This window comes from Hyaena hyaena, unplaced genomic scaffold (genome assembly GCF_003009895.1).
Source record: "Hyaena hyaena isolate Hyena2069 unplaced genomic scaffold, ASM300989v1 scaffold_0, whole genome shotgun sequence".
Taxonomy (NCBI): Eukaryota; Metazoa; Chordata; class Mammalia; order Carnivora; family Hyaenidae; genus Hyaena; species Hyaena hyaena.
The window spans coordinates 2,250,881-2,273,150 of NW_024080632.1; the positions used below are offsets into that span (position 1 = coordinate 2,250,881).

A 22,270-nucleotide genomic window follows, 5' to 3' on the forward strand; every position below is an offset into this window, starting at 1 on the left:
TAATCTTGAAATAAGGAGGGGTTGGAATAGCTAGCTGATTTTGAAGGTTTCTTCCACCTTTAACATTTTGAGTCCATGAATCTGCTTGGAATACCACCTCTCTGTTAGAAATCATCTCCTCTCCTCTTACATTTGAGGTCTACACTTGCTGCCTCTGCCCCTGGCCAACCTCCATTTTGTCCGTGGCAGCCTGTGCTGTAGGACACACAGGAAGGGGCACACGATGTCCCCAGGAGAAGGCCACGTAGGCCCTCGTCACAAAACACGGGTACCACCATCTGCTCCGGGCCAGGTGGGTCCTGTTGAGTCACAGGCCATGCCGAGGGCTCCAGAGACAGCGTCGGGATGGACTGGAGCTGTTCTCCATGCCTGCGGTGCGAGAGAACCAAATGTGAATGGGTTATAACTTATTCATGACTAGAATCTAAAATAGCTTCTTATAACTAATTCACAGCTACCACGTGAGTGCTACTGTGCTATTTTTTCAGAGTCTAAAATTATTACCCTATTTCCACAGGCTTTGTGAAAAGAGAAGTCTGCTTGCGATTGCCAGGAACAAAGAAATTTCCCATTTTCAAATGGTGGGACCCTTTCCGATCAAAGATACTCCATTGCTGAAATGTGGTACGGGACACTTTAAAATACTGCTCTGGCATGTCAGGAAATTATGGGATGAGGTCATGTTCAAATCAATGCTGCCGCAAGTGCTTTTTGACTAATGCAATGTAGTTCTTGTCGAGGTCTCCTCTCAGCAATGTTAGGAAGCAGTGTAAACCTATCCAGAGCCCGTCTGTGGTGCAGGAGTTCAGATGTGAAGGAAGAATGGAATTGCATCGGGCAAGAGGGTGGGAGGTGATTTGCCAAGGGCATTCCAGATGCAGGGAACCAGGTGCACTAAGTCCCTGTGCCGGGGGAGGGGTGCGGCAGATGGGGTGCAGGAGAGGACAGCAGAGTTGACGGAGCCCCCAGGGGACTGGTGTGGGGCGAGCCTGGAGAGGGGTGGGCCGGGCGGGCAGGGCCTCTGGGAACGGGGGGTGCTGGATCCCAGGAGCATCGCAAGGACGCAACGTGGTCAGAGCTCTCTTTGTAGCTGCAGGTGTGGGCAAGATCTGGGTGTGCGCTTAGGAGGGATGTTAGGGAAAACGTATGTGTTTAAATGGGGGCTTTGGTCCCTCCCCACTGTAACAGTAGAGGCATGGCTTTTTTACCACCCCCGGCCTCATTTCTGAGTCAGCCCAGAGGCAGAGAGGGAGTGTGGCACTGGCTCTCACAGTGGCCACCTGCCTGGACCCCAAGGACCAGGACACACATGCGACTCAGTGGGTACCTTATTCTTTTTCCTCAGGCTAGCCTAGCTGCTTCATAAAGGCTCCAGCTAGGCCCAGAGTGCCCTGCCATCACCCAGTGTCCTGGGCAACTTCGCTGCTGCATCTTTCTGCCCTACTGGATGGGCAGCAGTGCCCTCTGGCCAGGGGTCAGAGCCTGTGAGTCCTGCCCTGGGGAGCAGTGGTGTGTAGGCCGCCGCGTGGCCCAGGTCTGGCGCACACGCCCTGGGCAGAGAGGGCACAGCGAGGCATCACGCCTGTCCCCTCCCGTGTCAGAGCATTGGATGTGATGTGGGCATCCACGTGTGCGAGGAATTGAGACCTACCCCAGCCTTCAGAATTCTGACCCACAGAGCCTGAGGGCCCAGAGAGGCCATGAGGCTTGGGTGCAGCATTTCCTGATTTCTGTTTTCCCTTGTCGGTGGGATATTCCTGTTCTTCCTCAGGGGGTATTGCGAGAACAGACGACGTTAAGTGATAGGAGAGCACTTTGTGCTTGTACAACTGGAGATGGCCCATAAATAAAATTATCGTGTCATCATTTAAACATTAATGCCCTGAAAGAGAAGAAAGAACATTACTTTTGAATTAGGATGAGAATTGGACACGAGCTACTGACAGGCCATTTGTCCTCCTGCTGCCGCAGAGCAGCCGCGGTGAGGTCGGGGCCGACATCTCTCCAAGGACCTTCATTAAAAGCATGTTATCGCCAGGAGATGGTGTTAGCATCCCTCCCCACTGCGGCAGGCGGTCTTGGCCAGGCCTCCAAACCCCATGTCTATAGAATTTGGAACAGCAAGCCTTTGTCAAGCATTAATTTTCCAGACTTATACAGTGAATAGCATATTAACAGACATTTACTACCTAATGACTTTAACATGGAAAAAAATGCACATGGGGCTTAACCTCCACATCATGGTCAAGGCAGCCTGTTCCCACCCCTCCTGGGGTTCCTCTGGCTCTGGCACATCACGGTTATGGGCCTTGCCCTCCAGCCACCGCTGTGGCTGGGCTCTCGAGTGCCAGTCTCATGGCACCCCTCGTCTGCAGCTGAGGCCAGCATCTCTGAGAGGAGAGGAAGGCTGGCGTCCAGGCTGCCCTGCAGTCGGCTGAGCTGGTAACTGTGAAACTGCTGACCTCTCCTAAAAATGGGATTTTGCCTCAAGACAAAGAGCTGCAGTATAAAGAGCCCACACTTTGTAGCATATGCCCTTCTGACACACAGAGTGCAGTGTCGTGCAAGCCGTGCTCCTTGAATGTCGCCTTCCGTTACTGGTCCACACGTGATCAGGATGGGGTGAGCACCTTTCCTCAGGCAGGATGCATTATTCACGCGCAGCAGATGCCCTGCAGCTTCACTTCATCCATGATGCTGACCCTTCTAGGGGGAGTCACGGATGCTCCTTCGTGTCTCTGACTCCTGGGTGTCTCAGAGATTCTGAATCCAACCTCGCAGGACCACCTTCTTTTCTTCCTCCAGATTAGCCGCAGCTCTCAGCTGTGTCTCCTTGGCCTAACCGGGATGCCTTGGTAGCTTCATTCTTGCCATTTACTGGAAGGATTAGGTCAGGGCCATGATTACACGTCACAAGAGCTAAGGATAAGACATTTAAATCACTTTCTATTAAGCTACAGTGACTCTCTGCCCTCGGGAAGTCAGTGATGTTGTTATCCTTTTGAGCTGATAGAAAATAATTTAGTAGCTTGGATACCATTTGGAGACGTGACTCGATTCCTAGGGCCTGAGGGGGCCTGCAGTGTTGGTGTGTGTCCAGTTCAGAAGAGGAGGGCACCCGTCAGGTGAAGTGCCACCTGTCCCCCACCACCACTGTCAGTGTCCCGGGCAGGGCAGCCACAGCTCCCTTGCCGGCTCAGCACGTCACATACTCATATCTTCCTGCTTACCTGGTGTGTCTTCCTCCCGAGACTGCCCATGGCAATGGGAGCTTCAAGGGCATGGTCTTACTTCTGCGCTTGCCCCATTGAACTAGTGAATTACAGAGCTCATATAATTCAAAGCTGCTGATTCACCAAGGCAATTAGAATGTGAATGGGCACATCTCGATGCTGGACAAAACCAGTTTGAAATTTTAGTGTTTCCCATTTTCTTGGAGCAAGACATGCCTGTGAAGTTAGCATCTAAGCAGGAAGCCCTTGGAATCAAAGGCTGCTCAGCCTGAAGGCTCCACCGGTGCCACCCCTCCTCGATGGAGTGGCACGTGGGATCCCGTGTACCAGGCTCCCAGCACACTGGTTGGATTGCCCAGTGGGCGCCCATGGGCAAGAGCCCTGCCAAGGGGGGAAGACTGTGCACCTGGCACAGTTATCACTCTTGTCATGCTAGGCCCGCAGGTTCTGGATCAACTTGAAGTTGCTCTTTGTCTTCGTTGGCAAGCCCCAAAAATACAGGCGCTTTTTCCAGTTGCTGCCGGCATCTCCCACATCCACATCCACAGCTGACCCTGTAGCCGGGGCTGCACTGCGCCCCCTGCCTGCCCAGAGAGTCCTTTTGTTCCTCTGTGCCCGGCTCCCTTCCCCCTTCCCCCTTGACCTTCCCTTTGTCGGGCTCGCCTGTCACGCGATTTCCTTCTTAAGTTCCCTCTGGAGCGAAGCCAGTGGCCAGGGGAAATGGCGGGAAGCTTTTCCATGTGGTGAAGACATGGGTCTTGAGTTCCAATCATGAGCTTTTCTTAGCTCCAGAGCTGGAGTGTAAATATGGCACTGGCCTTACAAGTCAGTGAGTGGTGTCACCCAATGTGGCAACAGTGCCTGGGTGTGTGGTCTTCTCCAGAGCCGCCCATCCACATACTGGAAGCCATCTGAAAAGTGGCGTCTCCTCTGGGAGGGACTTTGGCAAAGCAGATGAGGAAACTGCTCTGAGGCTCTGTGTTTACAAGAATAATTTATAAGTAAATTACCCGCCTTTGGTCCTTTGCATTTTTCAGTGCTGCGTGAGGCGTCTTAAATTTCTTTGGTAGCTTTTCCAGAAAAACTGATTGACTTCACCATGTTTATCCAGTTACAGCAAAGGCGGAGAATCGTAGGCCCCGTGTGAGCAGCTGACGATTGAGGACTGAAACCACCATGGGCAGGGAGGCAGGGTACGGGGACAGACTCCAGATTCCCACAGTTGCCACATGGCCCTTTTCCCAAAGAAAGACCCAGGGTTCCTCTCAGTTCTGTGAAATCCAAAGTCTTCCACCGGAATTCTCGCCACCTCTTCTTCCTGCACCTCGCTTTGGCCAGCACTCAATGCCATTTTGAGGAAATGTTCCCCCCAGTACCCAGGTGCCCAGTTTCCCATGAGGCAGCTGTGGGTGCCTAGCTCATCAGGGAAATCTTTGACAATCTGGCAGTTCTGGTCACAGTCTGCAGAAGTATAGGTGGCGTGTGGAAAGGCCAGGATTTGGAGTCCGGGAGCCTGGGGTCTGATGCCCACCCTCACGCTGCCCACAGGGCCCCAGTGCCAAGGAGGGGAGTCAGCAGGCAGCGTCCTCTTCCAGCCTATCACCCACGACCGCCGTTGTCAGGGACAGCCGCCAGTGTCTGTGTCTCCCGCAGGTCACCTGGATGTCAGCATGGCGGCCACAAACCTGGAGAACCAGCTGCACAGCGCCCAGAAGAACCTCCTCTTCCTGCAGCGGGAGCACGCCAGCACCCTCAAGGGGCTGCACGCCGAGATCAGGCGGCTGCAGCAGCACTGCACGGGTACGGGCCCCCCACCCCCACGGCAGGGCAGCGCGGGGCCTGGGACCGGCACTGGCTCGCACGGTGGCCGCTTGGACGCTGTGCCAGGCTCGCCCGGGACAGAGTGAGGAGGGGGCTCCGCTCTACTCTGCCAGGGGCCATTCCAGTACCTTAGCTCATCCTCGTTGCCTAATCGACACGCACAAAGCCATTTCTCAGCACTCTGAGGACTTAGAAGATCAAAATGCAGTGGTTAGAACTGGCAGTGCATTTTGGAACCGATCACCAAAACAAAACATACAGAGCAAGCTGCTTGCGGCCGCTGGTGTGTGTTTTAGGGAAGGTGGGTGTCCTCTGAGTACTAGGAAGGACAGTGGCCGCTGGTGGTTTCTGCCGTCTCACGCGTGCCCGATGCTGCCCAGTCCTGCTATGTCTGGGCAGGACGCACAGGCTGATCGCAGAAGTAGGTTCTGCATTTTCAGAGCTAATGAAGGATTCTAGATTTACTGTAACCATACAAAATTAACGTACATGCTTTCCATTTTAGATTTAACATATGAGCTGACCCTCAAAAGTTCGGACCAGACAGGTAAGGACCTCCTCCCCGAAAGTTAATGACCATATTACTTCCTGTTGTGGCACATGTTGGTGCCATTTGTTTTCACTACCTACACATGGAGAAGAAAATACATTTGCTAGGAAGAGTTGCACATGTGACCAGAGCTTTCTAAGAAAAGATGGGAAGGAGGTTTGAACTCTGCAACATTCTGAGGGGCTGTCTGTGCAGGAGTGGTTTTATTTTCTTTATTTTCTTTTGTTATTTGGAATGTCTATTATATGCTTTTCCTGATCTTCTGATTTTTCTTTAGTGAATATGTGTTCCTTCTATCATCAAGAGATGTAATTTATGTAATTTAAAGAGAGCCAGAAGAGGAGCAGGGTCCCTTCCCTTCTGTCCCTTGAGCCTCATACGGACTTGGCACAGAGTGGGTGCTCCCTAAACACTACCTGAATGAGCTACCAAATTACTAGCTAGTTCCCAGAGGATCATGAATGTCTTTGTGTAGACTACAGTCCCAGAAATGCTGCCCCTCAACCAGAATCATCCAGGACCCCAAAGAGATCCACCTGATGGCAGCTGAGATGGAGGAGATAGAACTGGGGTCTCTGTGGCCGATGGCAAATAGCCTGCTCCCCAGAACGGAGTGGGGGTTTAGTGCAGAATCCACACTTGAGTCAAGACACCTTTTTTTTTTTTCTTTTTTTTTTTGAGAGAGAGAGAGAGAGCATGAGTGTGGAAGAGGAGCAGAAGGAAAGAGAGAGAGAATCTCCATGCTCAGTGCAGAGCGGGGCTCGATTCCACGACCCTGGGATCATGGCCTCAGCTGAAATCACCAGTTGGACACTCGGGACTGAGCCACCCAGGCGCCGCAAGTTGCCTTTTTCTAAATAGGTTTCACAGTGGCAGTTATTATTCATGAACACATCCAAGCCCTTGTAACAGATACAGACCTTTCCATGGATCTCAGTGCGTCACCAAGCGTGGACTTGTGGTTCATGACACTCAGGTTACGGTCGCCTAAGTATGCCTCTCAGGGACCAAGATGGCCTTTTGTCTGTATGGCAGAGGAGGGGCCTGGGGACCAGAGCCCACCCTTCAGACCTCGCTGCAGAGGCAGGACACCAGGCTCCTCATCCCCTGAAGGCCTGGACCAGAATCTGGGCCTCTGGGGATTCGGGAGAGCAGGAGGGCCTGCACCCCTGCTGTCAGGTCACAGCACTTGTGTCCTCGCCTCCCGCCGCCTCCTGGCCAGACTGATCTGAAGAAACAGGATTCTTGCCCCGAACCCTCTCTGCTTCCAGGAGGATGGAGCTCATATGTCCAGTCCCTACTGCCCTGGGCCCTAGATAGTGCCCCAGGGTCCTCGGGCCTAGGTCCCCAGGCCACTCACCCACCCTTGTCGGCAGCAGCGGCTCAGGGTGACAGTTGGCCTGGGGATGTCTCCTGTGGAGGCGGTGGGACAGCTCTCAGCTGGTCCTGGTCAGGGCCTCTCCTCTCCCCAGGGCTGGAAATCACTGCTTTAGTGGATGTGGAACTTGCTCGGTCTAGGGCCACAGGGTGAGGCCACGGGCTCCTGCCCTGGAGGTTCTGATTCCGAGGGTCAGGGAGGGACCTGAGAATCTGCCCAAAAATGCCACAGTGAGGGGCACCTGGCTGGCTCAGTAGGTAGAGCAGATGACGACCTCAGGGTTGAGTTCGAGCCCCACGTTGGGTGTAGAACTTAAAAATTTTTTTTTAAGTCCTAAAAAGACAAAGTGCCGCGGTAACCGAGTGCTCAGGCAGTGGGAGGCAGCCTGCTGCAGACGATGTGGCCTCCGCAGGGAGGGATGGGCACTCCTGGAGGGACCTGCGTGCGGCAGGGACGCGCGTGCAGAGCTCCCTGCAGAAGAGTGGGAGGCAGTAGGTCAGGAGGTGCTGCTCCCTGCGAACAGAGGTCACCTGAGAGCAGCTCTCTGGGGTCTCAGGGAGGCAGGGGCAGGCATTGGAAGGAGCTCCTGAAAGGTCGGTGCCCGCCAGTGTCAGTCCAGCCCTGGATCAGGGTCTGCGCTCGGCTCGTGTCCCCACGTGAGAGGCGCCCCCAGACGCTGGCTCCCATCCTGCACTGGCCGGGGAGTCCCTGAGCACCTGGTGGAGGGCAGGCCGGGGGCCAAGGTGGAGCCAAAGCACAGGCATGGGGGACCCCGCCCTCTGAGACACGATGAGAGAGGGGACCCGTGTGGCAGGAAGGGGCAGCCTCTCCTCTGCAGCTTCAGGGTTCTGTGCTTAGACGCGGAAAGGGTCTACGTTTGTTTCACGACGGGGCTGGTGTTGAGTAAATGCCACCTGAGCAGATGGCTGCATCGGCTCACAGTTTATTCCTGTTTGCCGAGGTCTGAAACCCAGAGGTTGCGCGCTGTGACTTGGGCATTGTTGAACGTAGGAGGCTTGCTTTTGTGTGAGGAGCCAGAGAACTGAGAGCTGAAAGGAACTCAGAGGGCATGCGACCCCTGCGTTGGTGGGGGGAGGGCACCGCAGTGGGGCAGGGTGGAGTGTGGGAGCACCGTGCTCCCGCCCGAGCCCCCAGCGGTGAGACCAGCCTGGACAGGCCTCCTGCCTCTGCTCTGGGGGTGGGGAGTGGGGTGAGGGGAGGGTTCTTAATCCTGTCCCTCGGCTCACTCCTAGGAGATGGATCTTCTAGAAGCAGTGAGCTACAGAGAAGATGCGAAGAGCTGGAAGCCCAGCTGAAGCTCAAGGAAGATGAGAACAAGGAGCTGCTCCAGGAGCTGGAGCAGAAGAACGCCATGATCCTGGTGCTGGAGAACACCATCAAGGAGCGGGAGAAGAAGTACCTGGAGGAGCTGAAGCTCAAGAGCCACAAGCTGAACATGCTGTCTGGCGAGCTTGAGCAGCGCGCCGGCACCATCGCCTACCTGACCTCGCAGCTGCACGCCGCCAAGAGGAAGCTTGTGAGCTCCAGTGGGACGTCGGACGGCAGCCCGTCCGGGAGCCCCGTGCTGGCCGGCTACAAGCCCGCCCCCCCCAAGGACAAGCTGCCTGAAACGCCCCGCCGCCGAATGAAAAAGAGCCTTTCGGCCCCCCTGCACCCCGAATTTGAAGAGGTCTACAGATTCGGGGCTGAGAGCCGGAAACTACTCTTGCGGGAACCGGTGGACGCCATGCCCGACCCCACCCCATTCCTGCTGGCCAGGGAGTCGGCCGAGGTCCACCTCGTCAAGGAGCGGCCCCTGGTCATCCCCCCCATCGCCTCCGACCGCGGCTCCAGCGAGCGGCACAGCCCGGCACGCGAGAAGCAGCACAAAGCCCACGTGGGGGTGGCCCACCGTATCCACCACGCCGCCCCGCCGCAGGCCCCGCCCGAGGTGGAGACACTGGCGGTGGACCAGGTGAACGGAGGCAAGGTCGTGAGGAAGCACTCAGGGACGGACAGAACTGTGTGAAGCCTGCCCCGGGCGCCCCTTCACCCCCGGCTGTCGACGCACTGTGATCACTACTCGGAAAAACTCAGCCACGCCGTTCCCCCCACCCCACCCCCGGTCCCCATGCATGCCAAATTTCTTTTCAGACACATCAACAGATTGATGCTCCTGCTCCTTATGCCCTCGTTCCGACGCCAGAGTACGATCGTGTCCCTGCTGCAGAACACCTATCTACCAACTGCTGTGGCCACGCCTGTGTGCCGGACCGCTCGCTTCTCCCCCTGCGCCGTGCAGCTTCCGTGCTCGTGGACAAAGCACAGGCCACAGGCTGCATCGCTGCTCGACGTTAATGAAACCAGATAGTCACACGCCTAATTATGCAGTCGGAGCAACACGTGCCCACCGGCCTTGACCCTCGCTCCAGTTTCCAGGGAGGCCCTGCTCCTGGAGACCCTATAACCTCCAACAAGCCTCTCCCAGGGCGGCCCCGATAGCAGAGCAGCTGTATGTGTCTATCAATCACAGGAACTCAATAAGATGACGTTCTTCCTCATATCACCACAACCTGAATGTGTGTTCATATTCTTTTTGTTAGTCTTCCCCAAAGTGTTCAAGATCCCAACAAACTTTATTTTCTAAACCTGCCTCCTTCTGTTTTGTGTCTTTTATTAAACCACCTGAGGGAGGAGCTGGGGGGGGGGGCACTGGAGGAGGGGGAGAAACAGGCCCCCCAGTAACTACTGCATTCTCACCCTGTGTTGTGTTCTTTTCCCAGGGCTCGGGCCCCAGGGGTGGGCAGCTTTACTTCTGGAAAGAGGAGTCCCTGTTACCCAGCCCTGCCCAGCACTGCCCCTGAGGATGTTCTGTGCCCATGGCCAGCCCTCGCCCCCTGCCCTGCTGTTGCTCCTCCTCTGCAAAGCAAAGCTGCTTCGCGCCTCCAGCAGGCCTGGCCAGGCTCCGCGCTCGCCCCAGGATGCCCAGGGGCCCGTTCTGGCTGTAGTAAGCCTGTACACCCCATGCAGATCCGGCCAGGTTGCAGGTACAAGCTCATGCAGGAATTAAACCCTGAGGTCAGGGTCCTCACCCCCCCACCCAGCAGGCCAGAGAGTTCTGGAATGGGGAGGGGTGGCAGTGGGCGACTGTGGCCATCTCTGCTCCAGGGTGGCATCGTCAGCCCGGACCCATGCCCAGCAGGCTGCTCCTGCCAGAGAGGCATCTACTGAGACCTGGATTGTCAATAGCACACTCTGGACATTTTCCGTTAGAATTCTCACTCGTGCCAGTGGCGTGTGGGGCACTTCTGCCTGATCACACATCTCCTCTGAGAAGGGAAAGAAAACACATTTCAAAATGCTCTCCAGTATTTACTTTTCAAATACACAGAATCCTTAAATTGCTTAAAAAAACAAAACCGTCAGCTTAATTTACATGGAAAGAGATTAAAACAGCTGGTTTCCAGTGAAAGGAATCTCAGCATCAGTCCAGCTCCAAAGGCCCCACGAGCTGACAGCGGATGGAGCCCATGGTGCAGGTCCCTTCACCCAAAGGGTTAATCGGAATTCAGGGTGAGGCACACCCCCTGCAGCACCCAGTGAGAAATGTGCTTCGTGCTGAAGAGATCAGCTTCAAACACCAGGCCAACTCCCATGGCATTCCTTCTCATGGAGGTGGTGTAGACCGGTGTCCGGAAGGTGTTCTGCAAGAGAGAGGCATGTGAAGCACTCCCACGGGCGGCAGCAGTGCACAGCCCAGGAAGCAGGCAGCTCCGTCTAGGTGCTGACAGTGCGGTGCACCTCCTGCCAGGCCTGGCCTGGGCTTTGCAGGGTCACCCTCCCACCCCCGATAACTGCGGAGATACACTCTTCCGACGGGCATCCGGGCTGGGCAAGGTGGGGGGCACCTACTGTCCACACCAGACCTAAGTATTATTCAGGCCTGCAGTGCCCGCAGGTCAAAGGAAGGGAGGAGCCTCTGAAGCTCATCTGGACCACAGCTATGAACCTGAAGCCGTGCCCCCGGGGGAGTCTCTGCTTACACACGTTTGCATGCGTGTGTCTTCCCGGGGGGTGGCTCCACGCTGTTGCCCTATCAGGGTGTCCCCCACCCACGAAAGGCTAAGTACCTGGGTCTTACAAGGTAAGACTGTTTGAACGGCTCCTCCCACCCCATGTGTGCCCCCACCAGGGGGAGGGACAGGAAAGGGAGAGCCAGGAACAGGCATCAGCCTTCCACCTGCAGTTTGAGGCGATGGGCTTCGATGGGGATGATCTTCAGAATCGGCAGGTCGACCACCAGCACCTTGGGTTTGCTCTTGATAAGACATCCTTTTTCTACATCCCAGTCGGCGCCTTCGAGATACAGTCCTGAAACAAAGCATCCTGGATGCCCCAGGAAGAGCCCAGGGTTGGTGCGGAGGCACCGGCTACCCTGCAGCACACACACAGAGGCGACTCCCTCGCTCTCCGTCCCCAGACACACCCCAGGCCTTTGTCCAAATAGAGGTGGGCGTCCTTTCTTCCCTTTTCAGAATGACAGCCCAGCCGGGATACCGTAGACACTATGAGCCTCCCTCACGGCCTTGACAAAGGGGACGAGGTAGGGTCACCTCCCCCTGCAGTCTGGCTTCAGGGCACACAGACCTAGACTGTTTGGGTCCCCAGATTATAAAGACAGAAGCACCACAGTAGCCCCCCAAACCCCCTGGGCCAGAGGGAGTGGGGAGCAGGCCCAAGCCTGGCTGAGAAAATGGGCCTGGGGAGCAAAACATGGCAGACGTGCACAGTGGCAGAGGAGAGGACAGTCCTTGGCCCAGAGAGTTCCTCTGAGACTTCAGTGAGCCCCATCCCTAAGCTCACTCAACAGGGCTTTTGGGGCTCGTGGGTACATGTCCTCTATGGTGGCACCACCCTGGGAAATGGCAGCATCAGTCACCAGTGTCACAGGACTGACATTGTAATTTCATGGGTCAAACCTAGTCCGACCTGCCCTCTGGCTCCCATGTCCCTGGCCCCTCAAGGTTTCCAGGGAAGCCCTCTGGTGATCCAGTTCTTTGAACCACCAAATTGTGACCCAGGAACCCACTTGCCCCAAACAAACAGGGTGAGTGTGTTTCCTGTCTCTCCTGACATCAACCCCGGGTCTCAGTGTTGGAACTGGGAGAGTAACATACATCGACCCTCAGCAAGGTCAAGACACTGACAGTGCACACACAGCCAGTATTCACAGCAGCCTCACTTTCAAACACAGCCTGGCCTGTTTCGGCCCATGCCACGCTTGTTCCTCTGAATCAGGGACGGCTCGGGGGAGGGAGGCTTCCTAGCACACTGACCGTACCTTGTCCTGCCCGCTCGTTCACTTCTTCTGCATCTTGGAACTTGGTCACTTGCGTGAACAAGGTGGAGCGGTCCAGTGGCCAGCCGTTCCTCCGGCAGGTGGCCTGTACCAGGGCCGTGAGGTAGGATTCTGGGATGTGCAGCCCCGAGAGCCACATCACACTGGGCTCCCCCTCAGTGACCTGGAAGGCAGGGGGCAAGCTGGATAAAGGGCACAGTTTGCCTTCGCAGCAAAAAGACAGTGTTGGGACAGTTGGCAACCTATCTGGGAAAACAAGCTGAACCACCTTGTCCAGAAAGAATGAAGATTTAAAGAATAAAAGTACCAGGTCAACTCTCTAATGAACGTTGTCGTGATCTCGAGCTGGGAATGCAAAACCCAGAGGCCATATAAGAACAGACTAAGATACTTGACTAAAAATGTAAGACTTTCTTATGGAAAACCTGCCACAGGCAAGATCAAGAGATGCTGACAAGCTGGGGGAAACACTCGCAACACCGGTAGACAAAGAGCCCATCTCCCGGATATACAAAGAGCTCTAAAAGATCAATTTAAAAAGACAGAGAACTTGATAAAAATCAAATCAACACACGAAAAGACTATTCACATAAAAAGAAACATGAAAGAGCTATCCGTGTGTAAGACCCACTCAGCCTCACTGTAATTGAAGAAATGCACATCCAAGCGTATTATCATTTACCTGTCAGGTAGGAAAGATCCAAAATATTAAGAACACACATGGTGCGGCAAGAGGAGGAAATAATCATGTTCACTCGCTGTGGTTTCCATTTCTCTAGAAGTCGATGTGACAAGAGCTGTTAGAATGTAAAATGCACATCGGGGCGCCTGGGTGGCACAGTTGGTTAAGCGTCTGACTTCAGCTCAGGTCACAACCTCACGGTTCATGAGTTCGAGCCCCCTGTTGGGCTGTGCCTCCCTCTCTCAAAAATGAATATACATCAAAAATAAATAAAAAGAATCTAAAATGCACACACTGGGACCCAAGACTTCTCCTGTGGGAACCTACCCGTGAAATATACTTACGTGCGCATCCAAAGGTACGTGTGCCAGAATGTTGTATTCGCAAAATAGAGGGGGAAAAAACCCAAGGGGAACCACCCAAATGTCCAACAGGGAAAGGACATGGAATATCTGCAAAAAGGAGTCCCCTTAACAGAATAAGGTGGACCTAAATGCACTTGGATGATGGCCGAGAGGGACTCTGAGATGGACAAATCAGGCTGTGCATAATCGGCTTCAAAGTCTTAAAAACAAAAAGACAAGGAAAAAAAGATACGGGTACGCTTGTAGAATCAGAGGGCATTTCTAGAGCACCCAATCACCTGCGAACAGAAGGTACCACAGGGGGGCCACAGGAGGTGGCTGGGCAGGGAAGGTCCAGGCTGGGCCTTGAACAGATGCATGGACTGTCTATCTCTCACTTACCCACAACGTGTACTGGCTGAACCGCCGCAGGAAGTAGAGCATCCAGTTTCCAAGGGACTTTAATGTGTCAGGGGCCAGCTTTCTCCAGATATTAGGGATTTGCCCGAGGAAAAGAGACCTGGCTACGTCATCTAACTCGCTGCTCATTCCAACTTCTCCAGCCAAGGCCTGTTCGCAGAACCGAGAGTGGTCAGGCAAGACTATGGGAAAGCCGGGTACTGCATGGAGGCAGAGGTCTGCACATGGGGAGCGTGCTCACCCTCTGAAGTTCAACCAGAGACTTGGACATCCGTATGACAAGCTTGTTGAAGCGCTCCAGCTCCTGCAGAAGCACCACCGAAGTCGGGGAGATTCCCACCCCAAGGTGCTTCCTGACCTGGTCCAAGTCAAAGATTTTGGGCATCTTGTTTTCTATGTCCTTGGCAACGTGGCCAATGTAATCATCTCGGCTGATGCCGCTGCCAGATTCCCCTAAAACCAGGACACTTTTTAGGAAGAGGAAGGAATCTGAGGGTTAGGACTGGGGCATCCCGAGCCTTCTGGTTCTTGGAAAGGCATCAGCAACACAGAAACCACAAGAACCCAACAGACCTTTGTGCCAACAACACCCTTCTACCCTAACAACACCAGTTCAGTCCCCACAGCCGACTCTACCTGTCTGAGGCTGCAGCTCCAGCAGGTGAGTCCACATGTCTCGAGCCGCCTGAGTGTAATATCCAATCTCAGCATTGGAATGAAGACCAAACACTTCAGGTGTGTTGGCCAGTGGGAGGGCTTCAATGGCTTCTAAACCCAGGACAGAGATGACACCACCCTCAATTTCTAAGGGTGCACGGCCTCCACATCCCCAGATATGCAAGACTAATTTCCACTGCTTAGTGGATGACATGTTTCCAAATAAAAATTCTATACTGCCACACCCAATCCAGCTCTATGTTGATTTCTTATGCACATGGATCAGTGAGCTTCCTGGGGCCCACTCTGCCCTTCGAGGAGGAATCTGTTGTCATTCCAGAACAGGAAAATCTAAACTAACTCCCATCAGCACTGAGGCTATAAAGAACTTGCTGGGCCCCCTAAAAAATGTAATGGTGCATGCCCACCAGCCAAGGATCCCCCCAGGAGAGGGGCCAGAAGAGCATCAAGCCAACGATAGAAAACAGAGCAGCTGAAATGTACGGTCCATCTCCTTTAGAAAAAACTTTAAACGTACAATTTGATGCCTGAGAAATCTTACCAACAAATTTTTCCTTCACATCACCGGTGGGGATTTTATAGTCCACCTCCTTATTCCGGAAGAAGTGGAATGGCTGGAAAGTGTCAAAAATGAAGTCTCCCAGGTACTCGTCCATGTAGATGGTCAGAATCCGCCGATCGAAGCTGTCGATGGCCCGTCCTCCGTACATGACCTGAGTGACAGGGAGCAAGAGCTGGCCAGGAACCCAGGACCCACCTGAGACCTGACATGCCCTCTGGGGGGGACTCCTGCTGGCCGGGCTGCTGCATGGCTCAAACCGTGTTGATCACATGCCTTTGGCCCACTGTGCACAAGACGCTTGTGCAACTTTGTGGAATGCCGGAAGCCAGTGTGCCATTTGCAAAATCCCCAAAACCTAGTGAAGAGAGCACAAAACAGCAAAGCATTTGGGAACTGGTGGTGTCCCTGTGTGAGCACATGCAGGCCACAGGGGAGGCGTTCTCACAAGGCCTGTCTAAAGTCATGGTCTCCAAGGCAGACCTTCACACCTATTGACCAGGTGCAAGGCTATGCCGATATGGCGAGGCAGGGAACTGCCAACCCCCCAGAGAACATGCCCCCCAGCGTGATGAATCCAGAACCTCCATGTCGATAGAGTCTACTTAGAAGAAAGACAACCGGGTGGTGAGCCAGTAGAATTCCACAGAGACCCAGGGCCCTCAGCTGACGTGCAGCGGAAGCAAGAGGGGGTCACCAGGGCCTCAGAGGTCACACATACGGGCACTAGGCCACAGCCCAGCTCTAGCCCCGGGGGGTGGGGGGGTAGCCCACGATGGGCCCCCAAGATGCTCCTACCTCTCCAATCAGGTACTTGAGGCTGCCCCACGGGATCCTAGGGTCATGTTGCTGGAAGGCTTTTGTTAAGTATGTGTTCAGAATCTCCATGCAGACCTTAAAAGACAAGGGACAGGCATGGTTATCCTCCAACCCACAGACTCACTCTCGTTCTGACCTTCTCCTGAAGTGTGGGCAGTATACCACGGCTGCCCTCAACTCGGAGAAAGGGTGGAGGTGACACAGCCGGCTGAGGAGGAAGTTTCTCAGGAGAAGCAGCAGCCACTGTGTCCTAACCTGGAAGTCAGACTCATTGAAGTCATAGTACACGTTCCACCCAATCTTCCCGAACTTTCTCCTCTCCAGCACCACCGCGTGGAAGAACGCCAGCACGTAGACCAGGGATTTGAAAGCAGGGTGTGGACACTGCTCCAGCATGTCAGGAGAGATCTTGAAGTAAGTCGCTCTCATGTTGAGTTTCAGCCCGTTGGGTGGCTCTGTAACAACCTGTCAAAGAGAAGACAAGTCGTGACGGCAACCGCAGACCCATGAGTCCCTTTGAAGAGGGTGCAAAAAGTAGACATCTTGGCTTTCCCTCCATCCCTGTGTGGTCATCTCTCCTGTTCCCCAGACAGCAAAAGTCTCTTGTTAAGGACCTGGGCAAAGAAGGCAAGGGACTAGGTGCTGTTCTGACTCCTGCTCATCAGGTGACCCGGAGAAGCTAAAGAAGCCCGTGGGAGCTTCAGATGCAAAATAGATGTTATCAAGTTTTCCCTCCACCTGCCCCAAGTGACAGATGACAAAATCTTCCCAAACATAACTTGTCTGGGGAGTAAGTTAAATGGGGCGTGTACTAGAGAAATGCAGCTGTGGGAGGGCCTATCACTGGAGAGACAAAGAAGGTTTAATAAATGGGAAGTCCAGGAAAACGAACCTAGATATTATTTTGGATACATGTGGAAGGAAGTGGTAAAGACCGGCCTGAGAGTTGTAACTATCACCCAGGATGGGACAGTGCTTATCTCTGAAGAGAGGGAAAGATGGAAAGGGTGGCCGTGGAGGTCCAGCTATGTGTTAGGTTTACTTCCAAGCACGCACTCTCGTGCACGCCCAGCGGAATGATAGTGATCTGAGGAACAGGTATGTGGGGGCAGGGTGTCTCTCCCAAAGCCAAACCTTCAAGGACTTCTGCAGAATGCCTATGGGGAAGCCCTGGGTGGGGTCTGTGGTGAGCCACAGGCGGAAGTCTGGGTGGGGCTTGGTGATCCTCTCCAGAGACTTCTCCAGGTCTTTCAGCCAGCGGACCAGGAGATGGCAGTTCTGCAGCATCAGCCACTGCCCGCGAGCCACCGCCGTCTCCAGCAGCTGCAGGGCCAACTGTACCGACGAGGAGAGAGGGGAGGGGTTGGTGTCCCAGAGCCATGCTGAGCCCGTGCTCTCCCAGAGACCTGCTCTGAGCCCCTAGGATGATGGCCCACGCCAGCAGAAGCCACAAAGAAGACAGTGACCTGGAACCACAGAGGCTGCCCTCAAAGAACCCATCTTTGAGGATCCCTCGGGGCCGCCTGAGCTGCATGGCACATCCCAGCATGTTGCAGCCGCCAGCCCCCCTCAGCCCCGAGACCTCCAGGTTCTCAGAGACCAGCCCTGCGGCCGTGCCATGGGGGTCAGTGACCACCCTGATCTGAAATAGGGATGTCCGGAGACTGAAAGGGGACGACTGTGTGTGAACCGACTTTGGAAACAACCGAGGAGCACAGCAGCCAGCAGTGCCTGGCGGGGACAGCGTGCCCGTCCCAGGGGACATCGCTGCCCGCCTGCCGCTCGGGGCACAGGAACTGCGCCCAGGCCCGGGCCCTCACCCAGATTTAGAGCTTGTTCCTTCCAACAAGTAATTACCTTTTCTTGACCTTGACCCATGGCAAGGAATTTGAGGCGGTTTCCTCCAAAACCACTGCGCTCGGCTAATTTCATAAGGTCACTGGCCGGGTCGGAGCCGGGGCTGAGGATGAACACAATGGGCGAGTTCGGAGTGCTCTGCTCGAAGATGGCGTCGAAGCTGATCATCGGGGGCTGCACGTACCTGGCGAAGGGAGCAAAGCGGGCACTCTCGCAGAGGACGGCCCCGGCGTGCTCGCCTCGCCGCCTCCAGAACCTTCTCGTGGTTCTTCTGGTATAGCTCTGACCAGGCTGCAGTCCCGTGTTTATGCGCATGTCACACGAGAGGGGGCACTCCCGGGTGACGCAGGCCCTGCTGTGTCCCCTAGCGCAGCCAGGCACATCCACGGCCGCACCGCCTGACGGCCAGGCCTTGCAGGCGGACGCCCCTCAGCACACAGCCAGAGGCCCCATGCCAGCAACTCCACAGGCGTGTCCTGAATGGCCCACTTCCCAAGATTTTTGAAAATTAGTTATCGACACATCAGGCTGGAGAGATTTCATGTAGAAATCCAAATTTCTAGCTTCTTTCAAAGAGTCAGAGGATCCAGCCACTCTGGGCCCCCCTTGTCAGCTGGTGTCAGTCCAGCTAAGGGGCAGCTGCCCCTGTGAACCAGGACGTGACCTCTCCGGGCTGCCACAGTCCCCACCCAGCCTCGCTCACTCATTTGCATCACCTGCCGGCCACGAAGGCACATTCGGGTTTGCAGCCCCAAGGTATCTGCCTGGCTTCGGTTCTAGAGCTGTGCTGTCCACTATGGAAACCATTCGGCCCGCGTGGCTACTGGGCACTTGAAGTGTGGCTGGTCTAAACTGAGATGTATGTGCCATAAGGCTAAATTCGCCCAGGATTTTGAAGACTTAATACCAAAAACAAAAATTTCATGTAAAATATCTCGATAATATTTGCATTGATCACATGTTGAAAGGATAATATTTTAATGTATCGAGTTAAATAAAACGGCATTAAAATTACCTTCATCTGTTTTTTTGAATGTGGCTCCTAGAAAACTTCACGCATGTGGCTCACCTGGTATTTCTTCCGAACAGAGTGGAACGAGGGTGACCATGGAATAGGGCTCCGTGACAGGGTGGTGGTGGTTCCCTCAGAAGCTGGCCCATCACTGCCGTGAGTCCAGGCTGGGGGGGCACGGGGGGTGACCCCGCAGAAGGGCCAAGCAAACACAACGCACTTACTTCTCTCCCATGGTTAGAGTCACATAGTCAGTCACCGCCCGGTACACCCGATCCACACGGAAGCAGCGCAAAATAAGCAACTTCTGGAAAGGGGTGATGCTGTCATCGTAACCCAAGGGGAATGGAAACTGCTCAAGGGAGTCCAGGTCATACCACTGGGGAGAGGAGCAAAAAACATGCACGGTGACATCAATTCAGAAGCCGTAGAGGCCTGCACTCTTCTATGAAGGGCCCAAAGGTCACAGTAAAGGAATGAAATCTTTAGAAGTATGAGCCTCCAGGTCGGTTCCAGTCAGCTCTGCTGTTTTCCACCTCCCGCCCCCAAACTAAAAACTTCAGGAAGGGAGGGACTGAATCTTTTTTGCTGTTGAGTCCTTAGGTAGGTCCTTAGGTAGTCCATGGTAGGTGCCTATTTCTCAGATGGATGGACGGACAGACGGATGGTTCTCACATGACACTAGCTGAGCTAGAGAAAGGAGAATTCCATCAAGCGCAGTGGAGGGTGAGGACTACCCTCTGAATGAGTCACTCAAAGGAGGATCATCTAGTTCACAAAGAGGCTACGGTTTAAGTCTCAAGATGACTGACACAGAGGGAAAGGGAAGGAGGAAAGAGAGAACGTGATCTCACCTCCTGCCAGACAGCTGGATGTTTCTCAACATCATTAGGAAGATTCCCGAAGGAGTCTGAGAACATTTCTGATAAAAGCATGATATCTTCCCATCCCTGGTCGGACAGCCAAGCGCAGGGCTTCTTCCGTTGGCTTTTCTCTAGGGAAATGTTTCCTGGTCACAGCAGAGGAAGAGAAGTAAGCGGCCGGCAGTAACGTGCTGGGAAGAGCGAGCAGCTCAGCGCTTTGACTCCTGCTCCGGGGAAAAAGTCACATCTCCAGCGGGGACTGGACAAGGGAGGAGGCGTACCTAGGCTGGCCTCGTCACCACCCGGGACCCCAGCCGGGCAGCTCAGTGTGGCTGCCAGGCTCAGGGCAACCTGTGGGTAGAGTGGCTGCTCCAGCTCCAACGAGAACCATCTCTGAGGCTGGAATATTCAGTAAAGCGGGGATGTTGGAAGCCAAGTTCCAAGGAGAATTTTTGTTATTATCACGGTTTGTGTTAATGAACTTAGATACGTGCGTGGGCAACGTGGGCTAAGGGAGTTGGGAAGAATGAAAAAGGGGACACGTTCATCACCTTTTAAGAAGAAATCTAATTCTTCCTGTGGGACTCTGCCTTCCGCTTGCTCTATCTTGATCGTCATATTGAAAGAAAAGAGTAACTTGTGTCTCTCAAACAGCCCTGGAGGGAAACACCAGAGGGTAAAGTAAATTTGCTTTAAAAAAGGAATTTGTTATGCACAATGGTCTTGAATGTAAGAGAAATGAAAGAGGCAGGAGCAGCGTGCTTGTATCCAGCCCTCTGGCTGCCTGAGTGTAGACGCTTTGGGTCTGCTCACATGTGGCGCCCAAGGGCCAGCTGTGGTTGATGCTCGCCTCTGCGCATGCGCAATGCCCCTGTCTGCGACGGCACCTGCCACACCCACCTGGGACACTCAGGGCAATCTGGGACCATATGATGGAAGTCCAGAGCCACCTTCTCCATGGAAAACCAGTCGTGCCTAAGTTCTCATCTGTTATAGTCTAGAAGAGGTGTTAGCAAGCTTCCTATAAAAGGCCAGGTAGGAAGGATTTTCAACTTTCCAGGCTAGACGGTCTGTGCAATAACGACCCGTCTCCCATTGCGGCAGGAGAGCGGTCACAGACCACAGGGACGCAAACCAGCACGGCCGTGTGCCAACAGCACATTATTCACAAAAGCGGGCAGTGGGCCAGATCTGGCTTGCTGGTCACGATTTTCCAACCCTCCACTGCGGAGCAAGCACATTCCGTCAACAGATTCTTTACTCTTGGTAGGGGGCTGCTAAATATTAAAGTTCTTCTTTCTTGTAAACTCAGAAGAAATGCGTTCTTGGGGGAAAACCTGTCTAAGTCAACATTTGGGACGTAAATTCTACTCTTCTAGGTGCTGCAAGCGCTGGCTACCTAAGCGAGCCCTGTAGGAACAATAGCCCTCAACCCTTTTCCTGCCCAGCTGGTATGGGCTGAGTCGTGTGCCCCCCCCCCCCAAATTCACATATTGACATTCTAACCCCAGTGTCTCAGAACAGGACTGTGTTTGGAGATGGAGTCTTTATAGAGCTGCAGTTAAACCAAGGCTGTTTTGAGGGTGGGCTCTGATCCAATCTGCCTCGCGTCCTCCGCAGAAGGGATCCGGACACACAGATGCCAGAGGGGCACACACACAGAGCGCTTCTGTCCTAATCGGCGCAGAGAGGCGCTCACCTGTGCAGCCATAGTTATAGATGTTGAAGGTCAGTGTGTCCATAATGTTCCTTAGTCGCTTCATGAGAATGGAATCGGGCAGCGACTTCTTAAGTGACAAGCCAAAAACATCCAGGAAGGCAATGAGGGAGTACTGGTACATGGCGTTCACGAGGGCCATCTCAGACAGCACGAAGAACAGGATGGCCCCCCTCCTGGCAGCCGGCCGGTAGCCATCCCTCAGCCTGTCAATGTCCAAGGCTGTCTTCTCTGCCAGCTTGAGCTTCTCCGATACCTAAAGAAAAGGTGTGCATCACCATGGAAACAAGGAGACTGGCACCCACACCAGGATGACTTACGAGATGGGCAAGAAAGTGAGGGATGCATGGGGCGCCTGGGTGCTCCGTCGGTTAAGTGTCCAACTCCTGATTTCGGCTCCGGTCATGATTTCTTGGTTTTTGAGTTTGAGCCCTGCATCCAGCTCTGCGCTGACAATGCCCCTCTTTCTCTGCCCCTCCCCTATTCATGTGCATGCTCACTCACTCTCTCTTTCTCTCTCTCAAAGTAAATAAATAAACCTTAGAAAAGAAAAGAGAAAAGAAAAGAAAGAAAAGAAAAGAAAAGAAAAGAAAAGAAAAGAAAAGAAAAGAAAAGAAAAGAAAAGAAAAATTAAGGGATGCAGAGAACGGGCAGCAAGGAAAGCCATGCAGCACCCCCAGGGGCTTGGAGAGCACGGCCTGGATGCCTGTGGATGGAAGCCCCGATTCTTCTAATGTTTTTAAATATTTGAGAGAGTAAGCAAGGGAGCACGAGTAGGGAAGGGCCAGAGAGGGAGACACAGAATCCAAAGCAAGCTCCAGGCTCCGAGCTGTCAGCACAGAGCCCGACGCAGGGCTTGAACCCACGAACTGCGAGATCATGACCTGAGCTGAAGTCAGATGCTTAACTGACTGAGCCACTTCTAATAACTTGAACTTAGAGACTCTTGGAGACTCTACTGTCCTTCATTCCAAACGT

At 54.1% G+C, this 22,270-nt stretch overlaps 2 protein-coding genes across 3 annotated transcripts in view; one reads left to right on the forward strand and one right to left on the reverse strand.

Moving 5' to 3' along the window:
* Window positions 1-9,635, forward strand: part of CCDC92 (coiled-coil domain containing 92) — a 28,855-nt gene extending 19,220 nt beyond the window's left edge. For both annotated transcript variants that reach the window (XM_039235317.1, XM_039235390.1), the window contains exons 2-4: window positions 4,887-5,033; window positions 5,560-5,601; window positions 8,236-9,635. In XM_039235317.1, the coding sequence (XP_039091248.1) occupies window positions 4,904-5,033; window positions 5,560-5,601; window positions 8,236-9,011 (948 nt within the window). In that variant the 5' untranslated portion in view covers window positions 4,887-4,903 and the 3' untranslated portion in view covers window positions 9,012-9,635. The remainder of the gene's footprint in view (window positions 1-4,886; window positions 5,034-5,559; window positions 5,602-8,235) is intronic.
* Window positions 9,636-10,351: 716 nt separating this feature from the next.
* The window catches only part of DNAH10 (dynein axonemal heavy chain 10), a 143,977-nt gene continuing 132,058 nt past the window's right edge, over window positions 10,352-22,270 (reverse strand). Inside the window, exons 65-79 of the mRNA XM_039218596.1 lie at window positions 21,275-21,548; window positions 20,127-20,231; window positions 19,567-19,721; window positions 18,937-19,091; window positions 17,701-17,884; window positions 16,978-17,178; window positions 16,099-16,308; window positions 15,823-15,918; window positions 15,007-15,178; window positions 14,424-14,555; window positions 14,029-14,240; window positions 13,770-13,937; window positions 12,324-12,504; window positions 11,223-11,368; window positions 10,352-10,686 (exon numbers count right to left, since the gene is read on the reverse strand). Coding sequence (XP_039074527.1) covers window positions 10,540-10,686; window positions 11,223-11,368; window positions 12,324-12,504; window positions 13,770-13,937; window positions 14,029-14,240; window positions 14,424-14,555; window positions 15,007-15,178; window positions 15,823-15,918; window positions 16,099-16,308; window positions 16,978-17,178; window positions 17,701-17,884; window positions 18,937-19,091; window positions 19,567-19,721; window positions 20,127-20,231; window positions 21,275-21,548 — 2,538 coding nt within the window. The 3' untranslated portion in view covers window positions 10,352-10,539. The remainder of the gene's footprint in view (window positions 10,687-11,222; window positions 11,369-12,323; window positions 12,505-13,769; window positions 13,938-14,028; window positions 14,241-14,423; window positions 14,556-15,006; window positions 15,179-15,822; window positions 15,919-16,098; window positions 16,309-16,977; window positions 17,179-17,700; window positions 17,885-18,936; window positions 19,092-19,566; window positions 19,722-20,126; window positions 20,232-21,274; window positions 21,549-22,270) is intronic.